General features: G+C 43.7%; 1 protein-coding gene across 1 annotated transcript in view; it reads left to right on the plus strand.

Moving 5' to 3' along the window:
- The window catches only part of gcn1 (GCN1 activator of EIF2AK4), a 112,826-nt gene that overhangs the window by 16,025 nt on the left and 72,987 nt on the right, over positions 1 to 23,814 (plus strand). Inside the window, exons 12-20 of the mRNA XM_052031982.1 lie at positions 1,378 to 1,428; positions 5,349 to 5,447; positions 6,852 to 7,025; positions 8,214 to 8,366; positions 9,422 to 9,514; positions 13,201 to 13,264; positions 13,785 to 13,944; positions 14,753 to 14,942; positions 21,365 to 21,489. Coding sequence (XP_051887942.1) covers positions 1,378 to 1,428; positions 5,349 to 5,447; positions 6,852 to 7,025; positions 8,214 to 8,366; positions 9,422 to 9,514; positions 13,201 to 13,264; positions 13,785 to 13,944; positions 14,753 to 14,942; positions 21,365 to 21,489 — 1,109 coding nt within the window. The remainder of the gene's footprint in view (positions 1 to 1,377; positions 1,429 to 5,348; positions 5,448 to 6,851; positions 7,026 to 8,213; positions 8,367 to 9,421; positions 9,515 to 13,200; positions 13,265 to 13,784; positions 13,945 to 14,752; positions 14,943 to 21,364; positions 21,490 to 23,814) is intronic.

Consider the following 23,814-nt stretch of genomic DNA (forward strand, 5'->3'; position numbering starts at 1 on the left):
GTTCTTTGAAATGTACCATGTGGATAAGGGGGAAGCAGTGGATGTACTATATTAGATTTGCAGAAGGTATTTGTAAGGTGCCACAACAAAGGTTATTGCAAACAATAAAAGCTCATGGAATAGGAGGATAGTGGATTGGCATAAATAGAAGATCGGCTGGCTAACAACACAGAATGGGCATTGATAAGAGGTGACAGTGGTGTACCACAGGGATCTAGGCTGGTGCTTCAACCTTTTACAAGTTGTATAAATAACTGGGAATGAAGGGACCAAAAGTATGGATGCTGGGTTTGCTGAGTAGGGTAGGAAAATAATCTTTTGCCCTTTCCGCAAAGGGGTTGATTGGCAAAGTGAGAGGCAAAGATCTGGCTAATGGAGTGTAATGTAGGAAAAAGTGAAATTGTCCCTTTTGGCAGGAAAAACAAAGCATATTGTCTCAAAGGTGAGAGACTGCAGAGCTCTGAAATGCAGAGGGATTTGGGGATCCTCATGGATGATTTGCAAAAGGCTGATGCACAGGTGCATCAAGTAATGAGGAAAGCTCAGAATGTTGTCTTATATTGAGACAAATTGATTGCAACAGTTGGGAGGTTATGGGTTCTGCTTCAGTTATAATCAAATGGTGAGACTACATCTGAAGTTCTATGTGCAGTATGGTCTCCTTATTTAAATAAGGATGTTAATGATTTGGAAGCAGTCCAGAGATGTATTAAATTGATGCCTGAAAAGGGCAGCTTGTCTTGTGAGTAAAGATTGGGCAGGGTATGCACATATTTGCTGGAGCTTAGCTGAGTGAAAGGGGACGATTGAAATACAGAATCCTGAGGGATCTTGACAGGATGGATGTGGAGAGGATGTTTCCTCTTGAGGGAGAATCTAGAACTAGAGATCACTGTTCAGAAATAAGGATTGCGGACTTAAGGTAAGGTAACATTTACTCTGAAGGTCCTTAGTCTTTGGAACTCCCTTAGACGGTGGGTAGAGTCTTTGAATATTCCTGAGGCAAAGGTAGATAGGTTCTTGATGAGCAAGAGGGTGAAGGGTTACTGGTGTAGGCAGGAATGTGGAGTTGAGGTTACAGTCAGATCAGCCACGATATTGAAAGGCAGAGCAGGCCTAATGGGCTGAGTAGCCACCACCTCCTAATTCGTACGTTGTCACATTTCATTTAGTGGGATCTTGCGTCCATTTGCTAGCCGTTTCACTTCATTGCAACAGTAACTAGATCTTAGTCGTACTTCATGGCTGTGAAGTGCTGTGAGATAACAAGGGGGTGTGAAAGATGCTGTATAAATGCATGGTTATTTATTAATTTCACTGGTTTCTGGTGTTGGGTGTGGGTTGTTAATTTGACCAAAATCTGTTTCTATTCTGTAGGTTCCGAGGGCAAACTGACTGCTGTGGCCCAGAAGATGAGTGTTCTATCAGGTTGGTGATTTAAATCACTTCATATTAAATTAAAATAAAGCACAGATCTATATCAACAATCTCTACTAATTGTAGAAGGAATTGGAAGTTTATGTGGAGGTGTTTGAATTAAATTGTTAGTGCTTAATGCTTTGAGTTAAATGAAGATTGTTGCCTGTACACCTCTAGCTTTGATTGTCAAAGTAACTAGAACCACCTGCTCTACCTGACCTCCAACATCATGCAAGGTGCAGACATTGATTGCCTCAGTCTGTGCTGGTGCCACAGTAGCCTATTTCATGACCCAAAATCCGGTAGGGACTTTCCAGCACTGATTACCACAGTAAGGTAATGAGCTCCTTCTGAAGTCCTGCATCTTCAACTGGTGAGCATAAATGTTTGGTTGAGTCTAGTATCTCTCTGCCCTGAAAAGCTCTTTTATACCTGCTGTCCACTTCAAGGGGGCTTGTACTTGGTAGTGGTTTCTGTCTAATGGATTCAATATGCCAATTCATATTCTTGTTAGGATTTGTTTCTGTATTAAAATAGTATAATTTTGAAAGTGTGGATTTGTTTTATTGTTTGAAAAATCCCTTTACATTAATTTAGTGAGTTTATTGTTTTATTTTCCCTGCTCCTGTGACCCATTCAGCTTCACCACAACCTTTGGCCAGGTTCTTGCTTGTGCACAAGTGGTATTGCCCTTAACATGGAAACTCACCGCCTTGAAGGATTACTGTCCTTGTGGCAGAGGTACTCGCACAATATAGCTGCAGAATGAAGGAACAATATGTTCCCAGGTCGAAATTGTGTGTGACGTTGAAGGAAGCACCCTGGTAGTGCTATTAATGAGTTTTTGCTGCCTATGCCCTTCCACATGTTTGAAGGTGCTGCAATAGAATAATTTGGCAGGTTGGTGTGGTGCTTTTTGTAGAAGGTGCACACTGCAGCTATGATGGGTAAGGGAGCAAATATTCAGTGGTTGATAAGGTGCTGCACTCAACTGGGCAAGTAGAAACTATTCCATCCCTCTCCTGATGTGTGTCTCGCAGATGGCAAGGGCTTTATAGAATTGAGTTCATCTCTTTTACCAATAACTTTTATGCAGCTAATTCAGTTATGTTTCTAGTAAACCACCACCCCATCCCAGGGTGTTGATCGTGGGGGATTTGCCAATGCGCATGTTGTTCAGTGTCGAGGGGAGATAGTTAGTTAGGAAGAGACATCACTTGGAAATTATGTGCTGCAACAGTAATTGTGTGCCACTTATCAGCTTATGCTTAAATGTTGAGGTGTTCTTGTTGCATTGCTTGTATCAACTCTTCGTTTTCTGAGGAGTTGCATATTAAGTGAAATGTTGTAATCTTGAGTGAACATCCCCATTTCTGACATGTCAAAGGGAAGGTCATTGATAAACAGCTGAAGATGCTTGGGCCTGGGCTTCTGTTCTGAGGAAGTCCTGCAGTAATTTTCTGTGTTTAGATGGTTGACCTCCCAACGACCATATCCATCTTCCTTTATTATTAAGTATGACTCCAGTCGGTGGAGAATTTTCTCCTCAATTCTCTTTGGCTACAATTGTACTTGGGCTCCTCGATTCTACATTCCGACTATAATCACAGTCCCTCTGATCTCATCCCTGGAATTCAGTTCTTCTGTGTAGTTCTTTTGAGTCAGGACTGCAATACAGTCTGGAGCTAAGTGGTCCAGGTAAACAACAAACAATCTGCTGGGGGATCAAGCAGGTTGAACAGCCCCTGTGGCAGGAGAGGAATTGTCAGGTTTCACTTTGAAACCCTGTGTGTCAGATTGTTCCAGATTCCAACATTTTCAGTCTGTTGTGTCGTCATTATTCAGGTTACTGATAACACTGTCAATGACACCTTCATCACTTTGCTGATGATTGAGAGTAAACTGATGGGGCAATGATCTTGTCTTGCTTCTTGAGGACAATGTACCTGGGGAATTTCCCATATTCCCAAATCAATACTAGTGTTGTAACTTATTGTGAACTCTATAGAGAGAGTTATTTCTGAAATGCAGATTCTCTAAAGTGTAGCCAGGATAATGTCAGTTCTCGTATTTTTTTGCAATACCCCATGTTCTCAAATGTTTCTATATATTAATGTACAGTGAATCCAGTTAGCTGAAGTATGGCTTCAGTGATGTTGAAGACCTTAGAAGGATGCTGAAATGCCTTATCCACCCTGCATTTTTGGCTGAAATTGTTTGCAATTGCTTTAGCCTTGTCTTTTGCATTCACATGCTGGGCTCTGCTATTTTTGAGAATAGGGAGGTTCATGGAGCCTCCTTCCCAATGGTCATTCCTAAGGTATTATCTATGCAGAAGTGCATCTGCAGAGGGTAGATTGGAGAGAATAGTCAAGTAAGTTCATCCCCTCCACCTGCTGCAGACCCAGTCCAGCATCTATAAATGTCTGTACTTGACCAGTTTGGTCAGTGATGGTGCCACTAAACCACTCCCAAAGATAGACCTTGTAGTTCCCCCATCCGGAGCACTTCCTGCACCTGTCTCTTTCCAGGTGGGTCAGCTTGGCTGGGTGTGACTTTGTCATGTCTGTTGCCTGTATGTATCTGTAAGATCATAAGAGAACTTGATGGGTCTTTTAATGACAATCGGAAGGTTTCACAGTTGTTTCTTTTTTATTCTGATCATTTTATTGAGGTTGTCTTCAAACTGGTGCCTCTGGAATTTACTCCATACCATAATACCAGTGGTGCACAATGTTTTTGCTGCGGTGGCCAGATTTGCAATCCAAATCACTTCTGAGGAGACACTTATTTCATGTCAACCATACGTAAACTGACACTGATATTTTGAGTCATGTTTAATACACATATTGCTTCTTTGTCTCCGCTCCCCCTCTTCTCCTCCTCCTCCTCCCCCCCCCACGAAACCACACCACCACTTTAGGGTTCTGCCCATCCTTGCCATACTTGTGCACACCAATACTGCAGACTTGGCTTTTGTTGGACTGGTCCCAGAAGATTGAACTGAGCCTAGTGTGGTCCCTAGGTGTCCGGTACCTGGGTTCAGGGTTCTGGCCCTGGGTAGTCAGGAAACCAAATGTAATTGGGAGAATTGAGTCCTCTTTTGGATCTTCAGCTGTAGTGTCCACAACTGTAGGTTTCCACCCACTTTCCCTTATGGGATTAGGTCTTTTGTTAAGCCTATGATCAAGGCACAGTACGATGGCTGGCCAGACTCAAGTCTGCAAAGATGTTGTGTACCACAGCACTATGCTCACGTTCCCTATCATTCTGTTTTGTTTCTAGTAAAACTGTTAATTTGGTTGTTTTTGCTTTTTGTTTTACTGCACCCGATAGTCATAATGAATATTTATTCAATGCTCTTCCACAAATTTGCTGTTCCTGATGCGCGTGTACTTTTGCACCTTGTTTGGGCTTGAGATACACCAAGGGCTTCTGTTTGAATGCTGCAGTATTCTTAAAGGAGACTGGAGTTTCAGTCTGGTTATGAAATTGTGGAAAAGCTGTGTGCAGAGTGATGTTTCCTCAAATCATCCATGAAGTCCACCGGTTTAGTTTAATTATATTATCATTCCTTTAGAGAATGTCGCATTTTTCTTTTTGAGACTCCTTGATAAGAGTCTAGATATCGCCTCCCTTTGTTTACCAACTAGACAGAAGTACACTGCTTGCTCCAGTGACTCCCAAGTGACACGGGTGCCTCTTAGCTTTGATCTCTCCACCTTTTCACCTAGGGAATGCTTAATCAGCAACATGTTTAATTGTTCTTATCCATAAAGGCTCTTGACAGTTATCTAAGTGGCTGCTCTTCCAATTTCCTGAGTGATTGAATATAGAGACAGATATCCTGCTGTTAAGTTTTGATATTAGAGTGACATCAGTCTTGTTAGTCCAGAAAATGTCTGATTCAGAGTTGTTTCTGTGTTTAGGTATTGGAAGCTGCAGTCACCACACAGTCAGTGCTTCGTCAAGTCAAGCCCTGAGTGGTACGGTTGCCGAGCTGTTCATTCCCTTCCTGCAACAAGAAGGTGAGTGACTTTTATTTCTCAACACTTTAGATGTATTGTCAATTTGCCAGAACCCTTTTTTTATCTTTAAGCAAAGAACGACTGAATTTGAGGATTAAAATAAGAAATCTGGGCTCATTCTTCTAGTTGAACAGGACTACCTTGACCAGGTAGCACTGTTGTTGAAGAAGGTGGCTTGCCATCAACTTCTCGGGCTGTTATGGATGAGCTGCAGGCACCAACCTTGCCAGCAACTAATAAACAACAAATTTCATGTCATATGTCAATGATAATAAATCTGATTCTGATTCAGCACTGGCCATGTCCCATGAATGAGAGAGATGCAGAGCAGCCACGATCATATCGAATGGCAAAACAAGCCTGAGGCACAGAATACCCTCCTCCTTTTCAATGTAAAATAACCCCTTGTCCGAGCAAGTTGACTGCTATTCGATATTCTAGGTTTATTTATGTGGAGGATCCAGGAAAAGTTACCATCTTTTGAATTGTGAAGCTTAAGAATGACTAATCATTGTCCATTGCTCCTCCCTTTATATTTTGGGGTGAATCATGTTGCTATTCTTTGAATGCTGTACAATGCCCATTTGTCTTTCCAGTATCGTGAGTTAATTGTTCTACAATGCATGCAAAATAATTATACTTGGAGTACTTTTTTTTCCCCCATAACAGGAAAAATCCACTGCAACTAAGGCTTTAAAACCACAGATTATCCTATCCTATCACACTCCAAAAGTATTAGTTATTAGGGTCCTTGTATAGGCATTCGTACTGAAGACCACATTTCTGCAAAGGTAAGAATGTGGCCCAGAAGGAAAACAAGTTGAAGAGGAAAATGTGTCAATTGAATCTGCATTGGAGAGTATGTTCAGTGTGGCAGTTTAGTAGATACCCACCTGAACAAAAAAAGTATTTCGGTGCAGGTGAAAAGATTGCGGTGTTAAGAATAGTTGATTTTTTTTTAATTGTGGGTGTCCTTGCATCTCTAATCTCTGCCCCTTCTTACTGTGTGGTTGGAGTGTCCTTTTCATGAGAGGAGCAAACACTTGAAAGCCCCTTCACCTGTCTTGTGCATCTGCTGACTACTGTAAAAGGGATATTCTAATTTTTTTAAGAAAATCTAGATAATTCCTCACTGCCTCCCTCCACCCCCAAGAAATTAATACATTGAGAGATGAAAATAAATTCTTACTTGTGAAAGATCGAGGACTATTGTCAGGAATCTCAAGTATTTTAAGATTTAGGAAGGCTTTTCAGTTTATGTCAAAAGCCATGGGATCATTTAAAAGATGGTCAGATGCAGTGCTTTGGCTGTTAAAGGGTTTTTGACACTGAGCCAAGTTGGATGGAGTAGCCTTAACTTATCCATATTCGAATTGTGTGTTCACATGCGTGCTCTCCTTGCAGTTCACGAGGGCACATTGCTTCATGCCATTTCCATTCTTGCACTCTGGTGCAGCAAGTTCACGACTGAGGTCCCTAAGAAGCTAGTAGAATGGTTCAAGAAGGCCTTTACCCTGAAAACATCAACATCAGCTATTAGGCATGCATACTTGCAGTGTATGCTAGCTTCATTCCATGGTGAGTACAGTTTTAAAACTCCCGCAAATATCTTTTTGTTATGAGCATATCATCTCCTGATAATTTATCTGCTGGTGGGTTGTTCATGTTTTTAAGTTCACCATTTATTTGAAAAAGATCAGATGTGTGAATTGCAATCTCTCTTTAGGCTATTTACTGGTTCAAGCCTTGTCAGTACCCATCAGTAGCTACTAGTTCATTAAGTAAGTTATTGGTGGATTTCTTCCCATTATCTGAAGAACTGGTTGAAACTTCAAGGTAAAAGACACTTGGATGAAATGCTCAGGAGTGATCCCAAGACAGTGAGGTGGAGGGAGGTGAATGGATGTACAGCTGTAGTTCAAGATGGCGGCTTATGATGTGGGGAGATGGTTGGACAATTTTGTTGGAGATGGCCATAGCCTGGAACTTCTGTGGTGCGAATCTTAATTACCATTTGTCAGCTCAAGCCTGGATGTTATCTAAGTCTTGGTGCTGTGAGACCAGGCTGATGCATTATTTGTAGAGTTGCAAATGGAACTGAGCGGTGTGCAGTCATCAATGAACATCCCCACTTCTGACCTAATGAAAGAGAGGTCATTGGAGGAGCCTGACCTAGAACACTGACCTCCAGAACCCCTGCAGTGGTATTCTCGGGTTGAGCTAAAGTGCCTCCATAAACTACAACCCTCTTTTTTGCAAGTTATGACTCCAACCAATGAGAGTTTCCCCTTGATCTTATCTTCACTTTTGCTAGAAGTCCCAGATAATTGGATAGGTGTTTAACTTATTTGGGGTACCAAGTGATATCTTTCACCAGAAATTTTGTAAGACACTATTTTACCTGCAAGTGTGGACAAGAGGGTTGGTGGGAATAGGTTGACGTGGCATGGGTTGGGAATGTGGGAGCTACATGACCTTTCAAAGGCTTCTAACTCTTTGTGACATTTCTTTATTGGAGGTGGCTGACTTTATAAATTCCAGAAAGCACTTTCACTTAGACATTGAGGAGGTGCCAAAGTAGGTGTGATTTAGTGATGTTCATGAAGACAAAACATTTGTCTTTGTTTGCTGTTGACTATGTTGCTTTTGTAAATGTAGTCATTGTTTTCATTGATTTATGTACTGCCTAAAAGTTCTTAACTCGAGAAAAAAATCACCACTTAACATTTTCACTCACTGTTGAGTGATACTTTTCCACCCAATCAGGTGACACTTTACTTCAAGCGTTAGAACTGTTGCCGCTATTCCTGCAGACTGTTGAAAAGGTGGCCTCGCAGAACACCCAGGTTCCCATAGTAACAGAAGGTGTTGCAGCTGCTGTTTTGATCTGCAGGCTGTCTTTGGTGGACACACAAGTTGGTAGGTGGCTTTCTACAATTTAGCATTGAGAATTGAATTCGAAATTTTTCTTTCATTTCCAAGAGCAAAACGAGATGTTGGAAATCTGAAATAAAAGAAAATGCTGGATGTACTCAAGTCCAGCAACATCTGTGGTAAGGACGCAGAGTTAATATTTTGGCCTTGTGTTTAAAAACTCCGCTTCACTTTCCACAGATGCTGCCTGACCTGCTGACAGTTTCCAGCAGTTTTTGTTTTAGCTCGGCTGTGTACATAGGCTTGTTTATGATGTAGTGGCCTCTTACCATCAAGTGTCCTCGTTCCTGATGTCCAGTAATTGATGACTAATTAGATGAAGCTAGGAATGGACCCCCATTGATGTACTTAACGTAGTGGCCTTTTCAGATAAAGTAATGGCTGTGTTTGTGTTCCAGGTGTGATAAATCAAATATGATAAGTTGGGTGCCTGACTGTAGTTATTTTGCTAGTTCTGGCTACCTAATCTGGATTGACTTGGATATTGTTTTTGTGGCAGATCAATCTGCTCTAACCAAAAACTGGCTCAATTCCATAGATAATGCTAATGGAAAAATAATTTTAGCTTGTGTATTTATAAAGATCTTAGTGGCAGAGGTTCACTTTGGTGTTATTTTCAGCAAATCCCTTGGTATTAAGAGATTGGGCTAAATGGTGTTAAGAGACTCAGCAAAGCACTTGGTAGCTGGATTAAAAAAACCTAAAAGTCAAGAAAAGACAGAAGTCGTGCGACTACAAACCCAAAATCTGACATTAAAGGAAGTGAAAATCAAATAAACTACAGATGCTGGAAATCTGAAATAAAAGCAAAAAGTGCTGGAAATACTCAGCAGGTCAGGCTGTGGGAAGGGAAATAGCTAAATGTTTCAGCTTGACCTGAAACATTAGCTACATGTGATGGAAGTGGTTTACTTCTCTCTCTTCATTCCCTACAATGTGTTGGATTCCTTCAGTTTCCCACCTAGTCAGCAAAATGTAATTATGGAAAGCAGTGGTATTAATTTGCACTCATTCATTTGATTCTTTAATTTGGTTTTCAGAAAGCAAGCTGACAACTTTCTGGACACTACTTTTGGATGAGAAGAAGCAGTTCTTTACCTCTGAAAAATTCCTTTCTCTTGCTTCAGAGGATGGTGAGAATTTGGAATTTTGTTCGGTTGTCTGTCAACTGTTCCCTGAACAGTTTTACAATTTTATTGGGTTTGAAGCAGTCATCAAATTTTTTTTTAAAATTGATTTACAGTGTGGTAACAGGCCTTTCCGGCCCAATGAGTCCGCGCCGCCCATCTTAAAACCCAAATTAACCTACCCATATGTCTTTGCAATGTGGGAGGAAACCGGAGCACCCGGAGGAAACCCACACAGACATGGGAGAACGTACAAACTCCTTACAGACAGTGACGGGAATCGAACCCCGATCACTGGCGCTGTAATAGCGTCGCGCTAACCGCTACGCTATCGTGCCGCCTGATATTTACACTGCTCTATTACTCAGTAGTTGCTGTGATGCCATAAGACAATAATGAGAGAAGTTCTGTAGTTAATACCTTGAGTCTGTTCCACTATTCAACAGATGGTCGACCTGTGACCTAACTTCATTTGCCCACCTGTACCTCTTTTCACTTAATACCTTTGGTAATTAATCTACCAAATATTAAGTGCTGAAACAAAAACTCCGCAAAGGTAGAAAGAGGAGGAGAAGCTACTCATGCTCCATCTGTTTGTATAAAAACAGAAATTTGGACAACACATCTTCTGTTTAATTTACATGTTTCTTCTGTGCCAGTTAATTAACTACCTTTTCTTAATCCCTTTATCTACCACACCCAAACCACCATTCCTGACAATTGGTCTACGGTTCACTTCATTTGTTGAATTTACTTTTAATACTACATTTTAACTCTGAGCCCTCTTCTTATTAAAGTCCCCTTATTCTGCTCTCCTCTTTTATAATAAACAAAAAACTCCTACTTGTGTATGATTTTACCAACTAAGGGTCATTGTTTGAACTCTGGTCCCAGACAGACTCAGGTGGATCCAATCCAATGTGTACACTTCCTCCACTTCCTGGTGCTAATGCCTAATAAAATGGAAACATGTTTCCAACATCTGACTTTCAATCAGATGTTTATGTCCCCCAAACCTCTTTTATTATCCCTCTGCCTGTGATGAAGATAATAATGGAGAGGCTGTGACCCCTAGGATCTTGTATGTTATTTTATCTCTTAATACCTGATATTTCCCAAACAGTATTTCTTGCCTACTTTTTCCAAACTTTTTGGTCTCAGCAGAGACCGCAACAACTGGATCCTCTCCCACCTCCTTCCCCCGCCCCCCCACACACCTCCAATATCTGTTTAAGCTTAACATGTGCCACCTTGAAATTGGGTCGATAACAAACCATGTTGGACATTCAATTCTGCTCACAAAGGATTTATCTTTTCCCTTCAGTTTTGGGATACGTCAACTGTCAATCTTCCCTTCCTGCTCTAAGATACTATGGTTAACATTCTGACTGTACTTCGGAAGACACCACATCTGTTATGCCTATTGGAGAGGATGAGTTTCTGGAAATCCTTGGGTTCTCCTTCCTTCACGAACATTTGCTCAGCCAACTCTAGTCTGTGCCCGCACTTTTTGAGAGATAATCTTTGGTCTGGAGCAAACTGTCCACCTGTCCCTCTCCAACTTGCATTCCTGTTCAATGTCTCTGGCCCAGGAAGATGCAGTGCAGCTGCATCTTCTCCATAAGTGTTCATTCAGAATAAGCTCACTGTCAGCAAACTCCCACATTCTGTAATTCAGGCTCTCAACCTGTTCTGCCATAACTCATGCCATGTTATTTATATTTAACTCTAGAGTCTGCTATAATTTTTTTCAGTTTAAGCACACTAACTTAGGGCAGGCACGGTAGTGTAGTGGTTAGCGTAACACTATTACAGCACCAGTGACCTGGGTTCAATTCCAGCCACTGTCTGTAAGGAGTTTGTACGTTCTCCCCCTGTCTGCATGGGTTTCCTCCGGGTGCTCCGGTTTCCTCCCACATTCCAAAGATGTATGGGTTAGGAAGTTGTGGGCATGCTATGTTGGTGCTGGAAGCGTGGCGACACTTGCGGGCTGCCCCCAGAACGCTCTACGCAAAAGATGCATTTCACTGTGTGTTTCGATGTACGTGTGACTAATAAAGATACCTTACTTGAACTGAGTCCTAAGGTGCTAGGCAAAATTTTAAATACTTTCTCATGTTAGACTAGCCACAACATGTGATGGGTGAATGTGGCAAAACACTCTCTGCATCATTTCCACTCTGACCAAAATCTCAAGCACTTGCCAAATTTTGACTTCATGCTATTTAAAAAGCATTTGGTTTAAGATTACTGTGTGACCACTGCTGAGCTTTTGCTGTTGAGATCCTACCCACTGCTCTAGATAAAAATGTGGGCTTCTCTGCCCCCCATTCGGGTGGGGTGGGGGGAAGGAGAGAGAGAGTGAGAGATCAATTTAAAAGACCACTTTGATAAACAAGGTGACTACGGTGGTGGGGAGATGGTTCTCAGTTACAAGGTCACATTTTTCTGCTTGACCTTGAACGCATCAACAACAACTTGTCTTTATAAAGTATCTTCAACTCCTGCGAGAGGTCTTTGTTAAAGTTCTTTCCTGAGAGAGTACCTGGGCAGATCCATGCCAATCAGGCACCAGTAAACAGGAGTAAAGTTTTTGCATACGTAGGTTGGTGTAAAGAGATCTGGTACATTAAAAACATCCTTAAGAATTAGCTAACTATGAATTATGAGGTGGTGTTGAATTTCTGCAGATGTAGAAGGTAGCAGACTGATCCAGGCAGTTATCATTTGCAACTGATCAGTAACCAGTAAGACAAAATCTATTCTCATGGCCAGGCTGAAGAAGTATCGTCTGTATAACAATAACTCCATCCCAAGGAGATTGCATCACAGGCCAGGAAGGACTTTTGGTCTATGGGAGAGTGGAGAATAATGAGAAATGTGGAGCTAAGTCCAGGATTAGATGTTCTATGATATTGTATTGTATGGCATGGCAGGCTTGTGATGCCACATGGCCTACTCTTGTTCCTATTTAAGGTTTAATGTTTAATTCACTAGGTTATAGATTGTTTGGCCTACTTAAATTTCAAGCTATGCACAAAGCTGAGTTAATGCAAAGGGGCTTGAAAAGGACCCTGTGAAACATTGTAGATTTTTTTTTGTTGAACTGGTGAGAACAGCAAACTACAATGCAAGATTTAAATTGGGGGAATCTAAACCTGTGAAGGTTGTAAGGCTACACTGAAAACACTTCTGTTTTTCATAACCAAATAGCACTCCCATTGGAAAGAGAAAGAAGAAGCGACTAACTTTAAGTTTAATGAGGATGTGCTATAAGCGAGGTTGAGGAGGTGAAAGCTCTAGCTTACCTTCTGAGAATGAAAGGAGAGGTTTTTCAAACAGCATTGTGAAATGAGCTGAATTCTGTGGTTATAAACAAGGATTATGATATCTTGAATTTTACTAGGAAAATAGAATTCAAAAACTTAATTGAAAATTAACAATTTGTAAATTCAGAACCAGATCAACTCGCATGGTGAATATTTATAGTCTACCAAGTAAGATGAAAGAGGTCATGATACGTTAAATGTACTGGTGGCGGAACTTTTGGTGACTTAGACAATTGGTTTTCTCATCTGTTGCCTTTGTTCCTGTAAACTTTAGTTGGGCAGGAGTGAGAACCCTGTTTGTTACTACCTGGTATCTATCTATCTTTCTTTCTTTGCAATTGATCATTTTTCTTTGCTTCACAGCTCTTTGCACAGTGTTGCAACTCACAGAGAGACTGCTTTTGGACCTTCCAGAAATCAAGGGCCAGTATGTATTAAATTCACCTTCACATACTGCATTATCATGTGTGTTTACCAACATGAGGTATGAGCATGTTTGTAACCAGATGGAAGTAGTCTATGAACTCTGAACTTCCAGAGAGCTAAGTTTCCTAGTCCAACAGAAGACCTGGTGTTAAGAGATGTTGTAATTTTGTGTAGTTACAGGCTGCATTGCAATATGAACAGACAGGTTTTAAGAAAAACATGTCTGTTGCCCCAACCACCCAGCTGTCAAAACAGACTCCTGAAGATACTTCAGGTGAAGGGGATGGAGTACGTCCATGCAGTGATCTCCAATGGGTGGATTTTCAGCTTTCAAAGTAGAATTGCTGTCCAGCTTCTATCTTAATTTTTATAAACACTGCTTGACATTTTTGATTGATGTGCTACTTTGATAATCTGATGTGGTAATAAGCTCCTTGTGTCATTTTTAAGATCTCTTTTGAATGTGTTTAATATGCTGAGTGACACATCCATTCACTGCAATGTGTGATGTCTGCTTACAGGGTGTACCACAAAGCCTTGGTGGCTGTGCTGCTGAGCAAAACGTGGCGAGTTCGAAAACAGGCTCAGCAGACTGTCAGGAAGTTGCTTTCATCACTGGGTGGTGTTAAATTAGCATATGGGCTACTGGAAGAGCTCCAAATCATTCTGAACACCCACAAGGTCTATAATTTGTTTTTAAGTTGTGTGCATGTTGCTCAAAATTTTGACATATTAGTAAAAAATCTAGAAGTACCTGCATATTATGAAGCTGCTTATTCAGCCACTTGCAGTGGGCTCTGAGATATTTCAAAGGTTAATAGTTGTGTGGCCTAATGTTTGATGCCAGATAAAAGACATAGCTGGACGCCCATTTGTTTCACATTATTTCACAACACGTGTGACAATGATGGATTCAAACATCTTGGGAAAACAACAGTCCCAAGTCAAGTTTCACATGAGGGCCAACCACTAACACGCTTGGCAAAATGTCTTTGAAGAGCATTATGAACTAATTTCATATCAGGCCTGACTCACCACCTGAGATGGTGTGTGAATTACCCCCGTTTCTTTGCACCCCCCCCCCCCCCACCAACCAACCAAATGATTTTATTCCATTAAATGATTGCATGTTCTATTTGAGTTTTTGATGCTACAGGCTTGCAAGAAATTACACTTTAAAATTTTATAAATGCACTTTGTGTCTTTTTTATGCAGTTATTTGTATAGTGTGAACTGAATCTACATTTGAGCTTTTGGGGATTGAATACTTGGGAAGAATTGTTCCTTTTGGCTGATCCACTGGCTGAAAACTCAGTGAGAAAAGCTCTGTAAAGTTCTCAGTATATGTGTAGCTATTAGATGCCACTGTTCTTCAAACATTTAGTTATTAGTTTATAGAGAGCTGTATTGATCTTGTGTTATCGGAAAAAGAGTATGGATTTCTTTCTTTTGTTCTGCAATAGTCCAAAATAATGTATCCTTTTGATAGGTGATCCCTCTGGAAGGATTAATGGCAGAATCAGGTGAACCCACAGAAGCTGGAAAGTCTTATATCCCACCTCGTGTACTGGTGGAGGCATTGTGTGCGATAACAAATATTCCAGGATTGGAGAACGATGTCAGCGAGGCTGAGAAATTGGCCAGAGATATTGTATTCATGGCACATCACCCTTCCATAGGTAGGAGTCATTAAAGTGCACTTATTTTGAAACATATCTCTATCTTGGTTGCTTAAAAAGTGATAGACATGTGGAGCTAATTACGCATTATCAGCGTAACATGAAATCTTCCCAAATACAAAAAGTGTAAGAACTAATTGCCTGTACTACACACTGTTTCTTCAGTCTTAAATTGCTTAGTACCAAGCTAATGTTTAGCTGAATTATTGTATGTTTCTATGTTGTAATAAGATTTTTACCCAACTATGCCAGAAGTTATTCTTGGAGCCACCAGTCAAATATCGCTCTTCTGCTTTGTCCCCAATCTGCTAATATTCCTCTTTGACAACAACTATCCAATTCCACCTCTGAGTGAATTTATGAACTCTTCAGCAGTGGATTGTGGCAGATTATTTTGTGTTCCAACCATGCTCTTGAAATAATTTTCACTTTGTCTATTTTTGTAACTTTTATGTTTGCACTGTTGTGTGTCTATCTCACTAATCAGTGAAAGCAAACCGTCCCTGTTTACCTTATCTTGCCTCTTTTAACTTCCATCAAATTAACTCTAGGTTATAGAGATAAAAGCCCTAACAACTGAAGTGTCTTTTCCGGATTGTAAGTTGTCAGAAGTAGTTTCAGATCTCTGATACAACACAATGTGAGGGGAGCTATAAAGTGCCTTTTAGCAACCCAGCCATGGAATTTCTCCTTTCCACACGGTTGACATATACTTGGCTATAGTGTTTTCTTCTAAATATGTTCATGGCAGAATAAGCTGAAGTGGAATTTAATAACAATTTGTAGCGGTTGCTACCGTGAAATAAAACAAGACGCTAGTCGGAGGATTGTCAAACAAGAAGTGGTTTATTTTCCCGCCTTGCGCGGGCCCTTTAAGGGAGACTGTTCCCGCCCAAAGCAACCGGCAATGACGTAAGTACTACGTCATCAAGACTTTACTGCGCGCGGGTTCTCCCTGTCGCTCGGGAAAGACGAGGCCTGCCGCCATCTTGGGCCTTGTTGCTCCGACGCCGCGCGACCCGACTGCCGAGCTGGTTCACCCGACTAAACGGTGAGTCGCCACACAACCCCCCCCAGAACCGGCGATACAGTGCCCAAGGTCCGAGGGCTGTGCCAGCTGCCGCTTAGGGGGCTGGCCTCTGCGTCGCGGCGTTGCAACCTCGACAGGTTGTTGCAGATCCAAATGGGCCGGTTTGAGGCGGTCCGCCGTGAAAACCTGTTCCCTGCCTCCAATGTCCAAAATAAAGGTGGATCCATTATTCTGTATGACTCAGAACGGTCCCTCATATGGTCGTTGCAATGGCGCCCGAGGTGTGCCCCTGCGAACGAAAACAAACTTACAGTCCCGTAGTTCCTTGGGCTGGCAGGATGGGGCTTGACCGTGCCGTGAGGTGGGAATCGGGGCCAAGTCGCCAAGCTTCTCACGCAGTCTTTGTAGGACTGCTGGGGGTTGTTCCCCTTGGTCCCGGAGGGCAGGTATGAAATCCCCGGGGACAACTAGGGGCGCCCCATACACAAGCTCAGCTGACGAAGTGCGGAGGTCTTCTTTGGGGGCAGTGCGTATGCCGAGCAGGACCCAAGGCAGCTCGTCAACCCAGTTAGGACCCTTCAGGCGGGCCATCAAGGCTGATTTCAGATGGCGGTGAGAACGTTCCACCAACCCGTTTGATTGAAGATGGTAGGCCGTGGTGGTGTGCAGCTGCGTCCCTAGCAGGTTCGCTAATGCAGCCCAGAGACTGGAAGTGAATTGGGTGCCTGTGTCTGAAGTGATGTGGGCCGGAACGCCAAAACGTGAGACCCAAGTTGTGAGCAGCGCCCGGGCGCAGGAATCAGTTGTGATGTCAGTCGGGGGTTGCCTCAGGCCACCTCGTGAACCGGTCCACGATGGTAAGGAGGTACCGGGCTCCTCTTGAAACCGGCAGAGGGCCCACGAGGTCGACGTGTATGTGGTCGAACCTCCTACGGGTAGGCTCGAACTGCTGTGGTGGGACCTTGGTGTGTCGCTGGATTTTTGATGTCTGGCAGTGCGGACAAGTCCTGGCCCACTTACTGACCTGTTTGCGCAGGCCATGCCAGACAAACTTGCTGGCGACCAGTCAGACAGTAGATCTGACGGACGGGTGCGCCAACCCATGTACCGAGTCAAAAACGCGTCTCCGCCAGGCTGCAGGGACTATAGGGCGGGGCTGACCAGTCGCAACGTCGCAAAGTAGGGTCCGCTGACCTGGACCAACCAAGAAATCTCGGCGCTGCAGACCCGAGACTGCGGTTCTGTAGCTGGGCAGTTCGTCGTCGGCTTGCTGTGCGTCAGCTAGGGCCGTGTAGTCGACACCCAAGGATAGGTTGTGGATGGTTGGTCTGGAAAGTGCATCAGCAACGACATTATCCTTTCTGGAGACATGTTGGATGTCAGTTATGAATTCAGAAATGTAGGATAAATGTCTCTGCTGACGAGCTGACCAGGGATCGGAGACTTTGGAGAAGGCAAAGGATAGAGGCTTATGATCAGTGAAAGCGGTGAAAGGCCTGCCTTCTAGAAAGTATCGGAAATGCCAGATACAGTGCTAGAAGTTCCCGATCAAAAGCGCTGTACTTCAGTTCGGGTGGTCTAAGGTGTTTGCTGAAAAATGCCAAGGGTTGCCAGCGGCCTTCAAGTAGCTGTTCCAGTACCCCACCCACCGCGGTGTTGGACGCGTCTACCGTGAGGGCAGTCGGGACGTCAGTCCTTGGGTGTACAAGCATCGTGGCGTCTGCCAGGGCGTCTTTGGCCTTAACAAAAGCAGCCGCAGCCTCGTCAGTCCAGGTGATGTCCTTGCCCTTACCAGCCAGCAGCGAGAACAGAGGGCGCATGATACGGGCTGCTGCAGGGATGAACAGATGGTAAAAGTTGACCATCCCAAGGAATTCCTGTAGGGACTGTGTCGGGGCGGGCAAAATGGCAGATAGCGTCCACCTTGGCGGGTAGGGGTGTTGCCCCGTCGCTGGTGATTTTGTGGCCGAGGAAATCGATAGAGTCAAGTCCGAATTGGCACTTGGACAGGTTGATCGTGAGGCAGAAATCGCGGAGGTGGGAATACAGCTGGCAGAGGTGGGAAAGGTGTTCCTGGCGGTTACGGCTGGCGATCAGTATGTCGTCTAAGTAAATGAACACGAAGTCCAGGTTCTCGGCCTACCGCGTCCATCAGCCGCTGGAAGGTCTGCGCGGCGTTCTTAAGGCCGAACGGCATCCGAAGGAATTCAAACAGGCCGAATGGGGTGATAATCGCAGTCTTGGGGACGTCATCCGGATGGACCGGGATTTGGTGGTATCCCCGAATGAGGTCCACTTTGGAAAAGATGCGGGCCCCGTGTAAGTTCGCTGCGAAGTCCTGGATGTGAGGGATGGGATAGCGGTCCGGGGTGGTGGCGTCATTCAGCCTGCGATAGTCGCCGCAGGGCCTCCACCCTCCGGTGGCTTTGGGGACCATGTGCAGGGGGGAGGCCCAGGGGCTGTCTGACCTGCGAACAATCCCCAGCTCCTCCATGTGACGGAACTCTTCCTTTGCTAGGCGGAGCTTGTCTGGAGGTAATCGTTGTGCTCGGGCATGAAGGGGTGGCCCTGTAGTAATGATGTGGTGTCATACCCCGTGTTTGGGCCTAGAATTCGTAAACGAAGGTGCCAAAATTGATGGGAATTCAGCTAGGAGCTTGGCGAAATCGTCGCCAGAAAGGGAAATGGAGTCCAGGCGCGGGGCTGGTGTGCTGATTTCTCCCAGGGGATAGGTCTGGAAGGTGCTAGAGTGGACTAACCGCTTCCTTCGCAGGTCGACTAACAGGTTGTGGGCCCGAAGGAAATCAGCTCCTAGGAGTGGTCGGGCGACCGTGGCAAGGGTGAAGGTCCAGGTAAAACGGCTGCCGCCGAATTGTAATTGAAGTGTACGGGTGCCGAAAGACCATATCATTGTATCGTTGGCGGCATTGAGTAGAGGACCGGGTGGCCTGTTACGAGTGTCGCGGCCGGTCGGGGGCAAAATACTGACCTCCGCTCCAGTATCAACGAGGAAACACCGTCCAGATTTCTTGTCCTGCACGAATAGGAGGCTTTGTCGGCGGCCAGCCGCTGTAGCCATCAGCGGTGGCTGGCCCTGGCGTTTCCCTGAAACTTGCAGGGTGGGCGGCATCGACGGGCCTCCGCACCCCACCTCTGATGGTAGAAGCACAGCTGGTCACCCGTGTCGTCGTCTGCGTTCCTGGGGTGTGGTTGCTCGGTTGCTGGGGCTGGGCGAGGTGGGCGGTGGGCTCGCAGCCTGGTGATTTGACTGACGGACGAGCCGCTCTCGCGCTTGGCCCTCCACAGGACATCTGCCCGGGCGGCCACCTCACGGGGGTTGCTGAAGTCGGCGTCAGCTAACAACAGGTGGATGTCATCGGGGAGCTGTTCGAGGAAGGCCTGTTCGAACATCAGGCATGGCTTGTGTCCCTCGGCCAATGCCAGCATCTCATTCATTAGGGCGGATGGGGATCTGTCCCCCAGGCCGTCCAGATGAAGCAGGCGGGCGGCGCGCTCACGACGGGAGAGGCCGAAGGTCCGAATCAAAAGGTCTTTGAAAGCCGGGTACTTATCTTCCTCCGGAGGCGACTGGATGAAGTCCCCAACCTGGGCAGCTGTCTCTTGGTCCAGAGAGCTAACCATGTGGTAGTACTTCGTGGAGTCGGAGGTGATCTGCCGAAGGTGAAATTGTGCTTCGGCCTGGTCAAACCAGACGCTGGGCCGAAGTGTCCAAAAGGTGGGCAGCTTGAGGGCCACTGCGTTGGCTGCTGTGCTGTCGGCCATTGCGCGGGTCCAAAATCCGTTTGGACCGTCGGGGTCACCAATGTAGCGGTTGCTACTGCGAAATAAAACAAGACGCTAGTCGGAGGATTGTCGAACAAGAAGTGGTTTATTTTCCCGCCTTGCGCGGGCCCTTTAAGGGAGACTGTTCCCGCCCAAAGCAACCGGCAATGACGTAAGTATTACGTCATCAAGACTTTCCCGCGCGCGGGTTCTCCCTGTCGCTCGGGAAAGACGAGGCCCGCCGCCATCTTGGGCCTCGTCGCTCCGACGCCGCGCGACCCGACTGCCGAGCCGGTTTGCCCGACTAAACGGTGAGTCGCCACAAATTGATATATTTGCTAGTTTTCCTCTCAGCAAAATGATCAAATAAAGCTAACTAATTAGGTTCCCCTGGCTTCATAAACATCAGAATTTCTATACTACATATACTTGATTAAAATTGTTAAGCATTGGGGAGGTAAACCAACCATAAACTGAGATCCTTAATTGCCTTTATACCTCTAAAAATAAATATTGTATTATAGAAGTTGCACAGAGTTCAAAATCAAATTAACACGTCCCACCTGCCAATGATTCAATCTTTCTATGACAGCCAAAGTCCTTGTTACTATGAATACACAAGGGACTGCAGATGCTGGAATCTGGAGCACAAACCAAACTACTGGAAGAACTCATTGTTACCAACCTCCAATGGATTTGGTTCCTTCGCACCTCATCCATACTACACCATCAGCATTGAATACACTTCGACTAAACGGTCCAGCAATTCCTGAGAAATCTGTATGCAGGCATATCGACTCCCAACTCAGCTCATCACCTGTCTCGCCTAATTGTAATTAACTTTACAATTCACAATTTTTATGATAGCCATGGTGTCATACAGTAATAAAATTGATCTGACTTTCTGCCTGTCTTGGTATGGGCTTGCTTTGTAAACGTTTTTATTTCTTCATTTTCCTTCATGCATTTTTTTGCTTTGTCCTCATTGTTCTGTCTGTTAATTTTATTACTTTTAAGTCCTTGTAAAATTTTGATCTTTTTTTGTGGGTTTTTAATGTTTTCAACTTTACGAATCAAATTAGTCGTTCAATTTGTTTTGGAGGTTGTTGATTAGCGGAGGCTGATAGCACCAAAGAGAATTGATTCTGGAAAGCTGGGGTAATGGAAATCCATAAATCATGTCATTGAAGCTACATTTTGCATCAGCCATCACTTCTGCTACATTTCAATGCTACAACTAAAACTGGTAAATGGTAACCTTTTAACAAAATTGCAAAGTGATATTCAGAAACAGGTATTCTCCAGCTGAGTCATTGGGCTGCAAGCCCTTGATCCAGATTGTTCCTCACATATGATTCCTCTTTGAAGTGTTATCGTTTATTCCCAAATAAAGCACCTGTCATGTTACTTTTCCCTTGCACACCTGTGATTTGAAAATGGAGGAGTGAGTAGGTAATGTTACCCTAATGCTTGGACTTGAACCCCCTCACCAATTCTGTGGTATCGAGGTTCTCAAGATGAAGATGAAATAATCCTTGGTTGGACTGTGTAGTTCACAGATCCATGCAGGTTCTCGTGCGGGTCCCTGATGGCTCTCTTGTTTTTGCAGAGGCTGCTCAAACGGGACTATGGTCAGCCATTCTCCTGCGACTGAAGCTGGACCCCTCTGAATTCATTAAAAAGCATCTGACTGATATTTTGCCCAGTGTAAACTCTCAGGCAGTCAAGAACCAGGTGAGGGAGTGTGTCTTTTACGAACTATCCTTTACAACTTCCTAGTAAAATGCAACTGATTAAATGGTGCTCAAAGTCCAACGACAATTAATGTATTAGCCAGGCAGTAGTTACAGCTTCCCTGATGGTCATGGATACTAGTGGCCCAATCCTGTGTGTCACTCATACAAATTACAGTAGACTTGAATCTAATAGACCCTATTGCATTTCATGTGCTCTTGGATCTATTGCTTAAATAAAAGTTTCATAAAAATCCAGGCAATTGTGACAATTGCAGCATGAAAATGAATTGTTTCCTTTGAAGAAATGTGGGTCTTAAACTAGTGCCCTAAACGTAAGTAAAAGCAATCACAATGGTATAAGCAAAGTGGACTGAGAAAATAGGTTAAGTTGATCAGCAGTGGCAGACATTTTAAGGACATATTTCATGAATCTCTGCAAAGATGTATTCCAGTGAGAAAGTGAGGCTCCAGGACATAGAGGTGCAGTTAACCAATGAAGTTAAAGATGGTTTCAAATTGGGGAAAAAAAATGCATGGAATATTACAAAAATGAGTGTGTGCCAGACAATTGGGAAATGTTTAGAAACCAGCAAAGGATAACTAAAAATATTACAGAAAGGGAGAATGGTATGCGAGTAAACCAGCTAGTAATATAAGTGAAATGATAAGAACATCTGTAGGTATTTATAAGGAAGAGAGTAGCTAAAGTAAACATTCTTCCCTTAGAGAAGGAGGTGAATTAATAATGGGGAAAAGTAGAGATTCTAAATTATTTTATATCGGTCTTCACGTGGAAGGCACTAAAATCATCCCAGTCGTAATAGAGAATCAAATGGCTTGAGAAAAAGAACTTAAAGTGATCTCTTCCTTGAGAAGTTGTGCCAGGCAGATTAACGTGGCTAAAGGTTGAGAAGTCCCGTGGCCCTGATGGCTGAGCTCATAGAATGTCCTCATGGAGGCTGCAGGGACATAGGATGCCTATCAAAACTTCCTGCACTCTGGCAAGGTCCCGCGGGATTGAAATAATGAAAATGTAATCCCATTTTTTTAAGAAAGGAGGGTGACAAAGTAGGAAACTATAGGCCAAGTGGCTTAACGTCTCTCATAGGGAAAATGATGGAATCAGACAATGAACAAGCAGTGTTAGTGTAGTTTTATGTAAAGGAAATAGGATTTAACAAATTTGCTAGAGTTCTTTGAGGTAGATAAAGGAGAACTGGGAGGTGTAGTGTGTTCAGATTTCCAAGAGGAATGTAAATAAGGTGCTATGTAAGAAGTTACTGCACACAATATGAGCCCATGGGATTGGGCTAGTGATAGGGCACTGGCTAACTCACAGAAAACGGAGTTGGGATAAGTGGGTCACTTTTGGATAGTCAGAGACTAGTGGGGTGTCAGGGATCTTTGCTAGGGCCTCCATTACTAAAGTCTATAGTAATGATTTGGATGAAGAGACCAAGCGTACTTCGCACAAATTGCTGATAATACAAACGTACTGTAGGTGGGTTAGCAAGTTGTGAGGAGGACACAAAGCCTACAGAGGAATATAGATGAATTAGGTGAGTGAGCAAGCAGTTAGCAGGTGGAGTATAATATTATAAAAAAGCGAGCTTATTCACTTTGGAAGAAGAAATGGAGTAACGGCTTATTTAAATGGAGTAGGACTACACAATGTAATACAAAGGGATTGGAAATGCAAAAAAATTAACATGCAGGTGGAGCAAGTGATTAGAAAATCTCAGGGAATATTTATTACAAGGGGTAAGGAGTAGATGAACAGGAAGGTTTTGATGCAAATTTTTTTATAGGGTGCTGGTGTGACCACACCTTGAGTACTGTGTAGAGTTTGGATTTCCACATTTCGTGCAGGCTATATTTGCATTGGAGGCACTGCAGAGAATGTTCACTCTGTCGGTTCCTGAAATGAATGAGTTGATGTATGAAGGGAAGTTGAGCAGGTTGGGCCGATACTCGTAGGAATACAGAAAAATTACTATCTTTTTTAAACATAATTGACAGCAGATGCTGAGAGGATGTTTCAGTATAAGGTCTTAAGAAATAGGAGCAGGAATAGGCCAATCAGCTTCTTGAACCTGCTTCTCCATTCAATAAGATGCGGTCTCGGCCCTGACACCTCTTTTGTTGCTCCCTCATCGTACCACTTGACTCCTTTGTAGTTCAAATGTCTGTCAATCTGCACCTTGAACCATTCAATGAGAATTCCAAAAGAGTCAGAACCCTAGTAAAGAAGTTGCTGTTTCAAAATAAGTTGTCACCCATTTAAGGCAAAGATGAGGAGGAACTTCTGTGGGTTGTGACTCTG

This window comes from Pristis pectinata, chromosome 17 (assembly GCF_009764475.1).
Source record: "Pristis pectinata isolate sPriPec2 chromosome 17, sPriPec2.1.pri, whole genome shotgun sequence".
Taxonomy (NCBI): Eukaryota; Metazoa; Chordata; class Chondrichthyes; order Rhinopristiformes; family Pristidae; genus Pristis; species Pristis pectinata.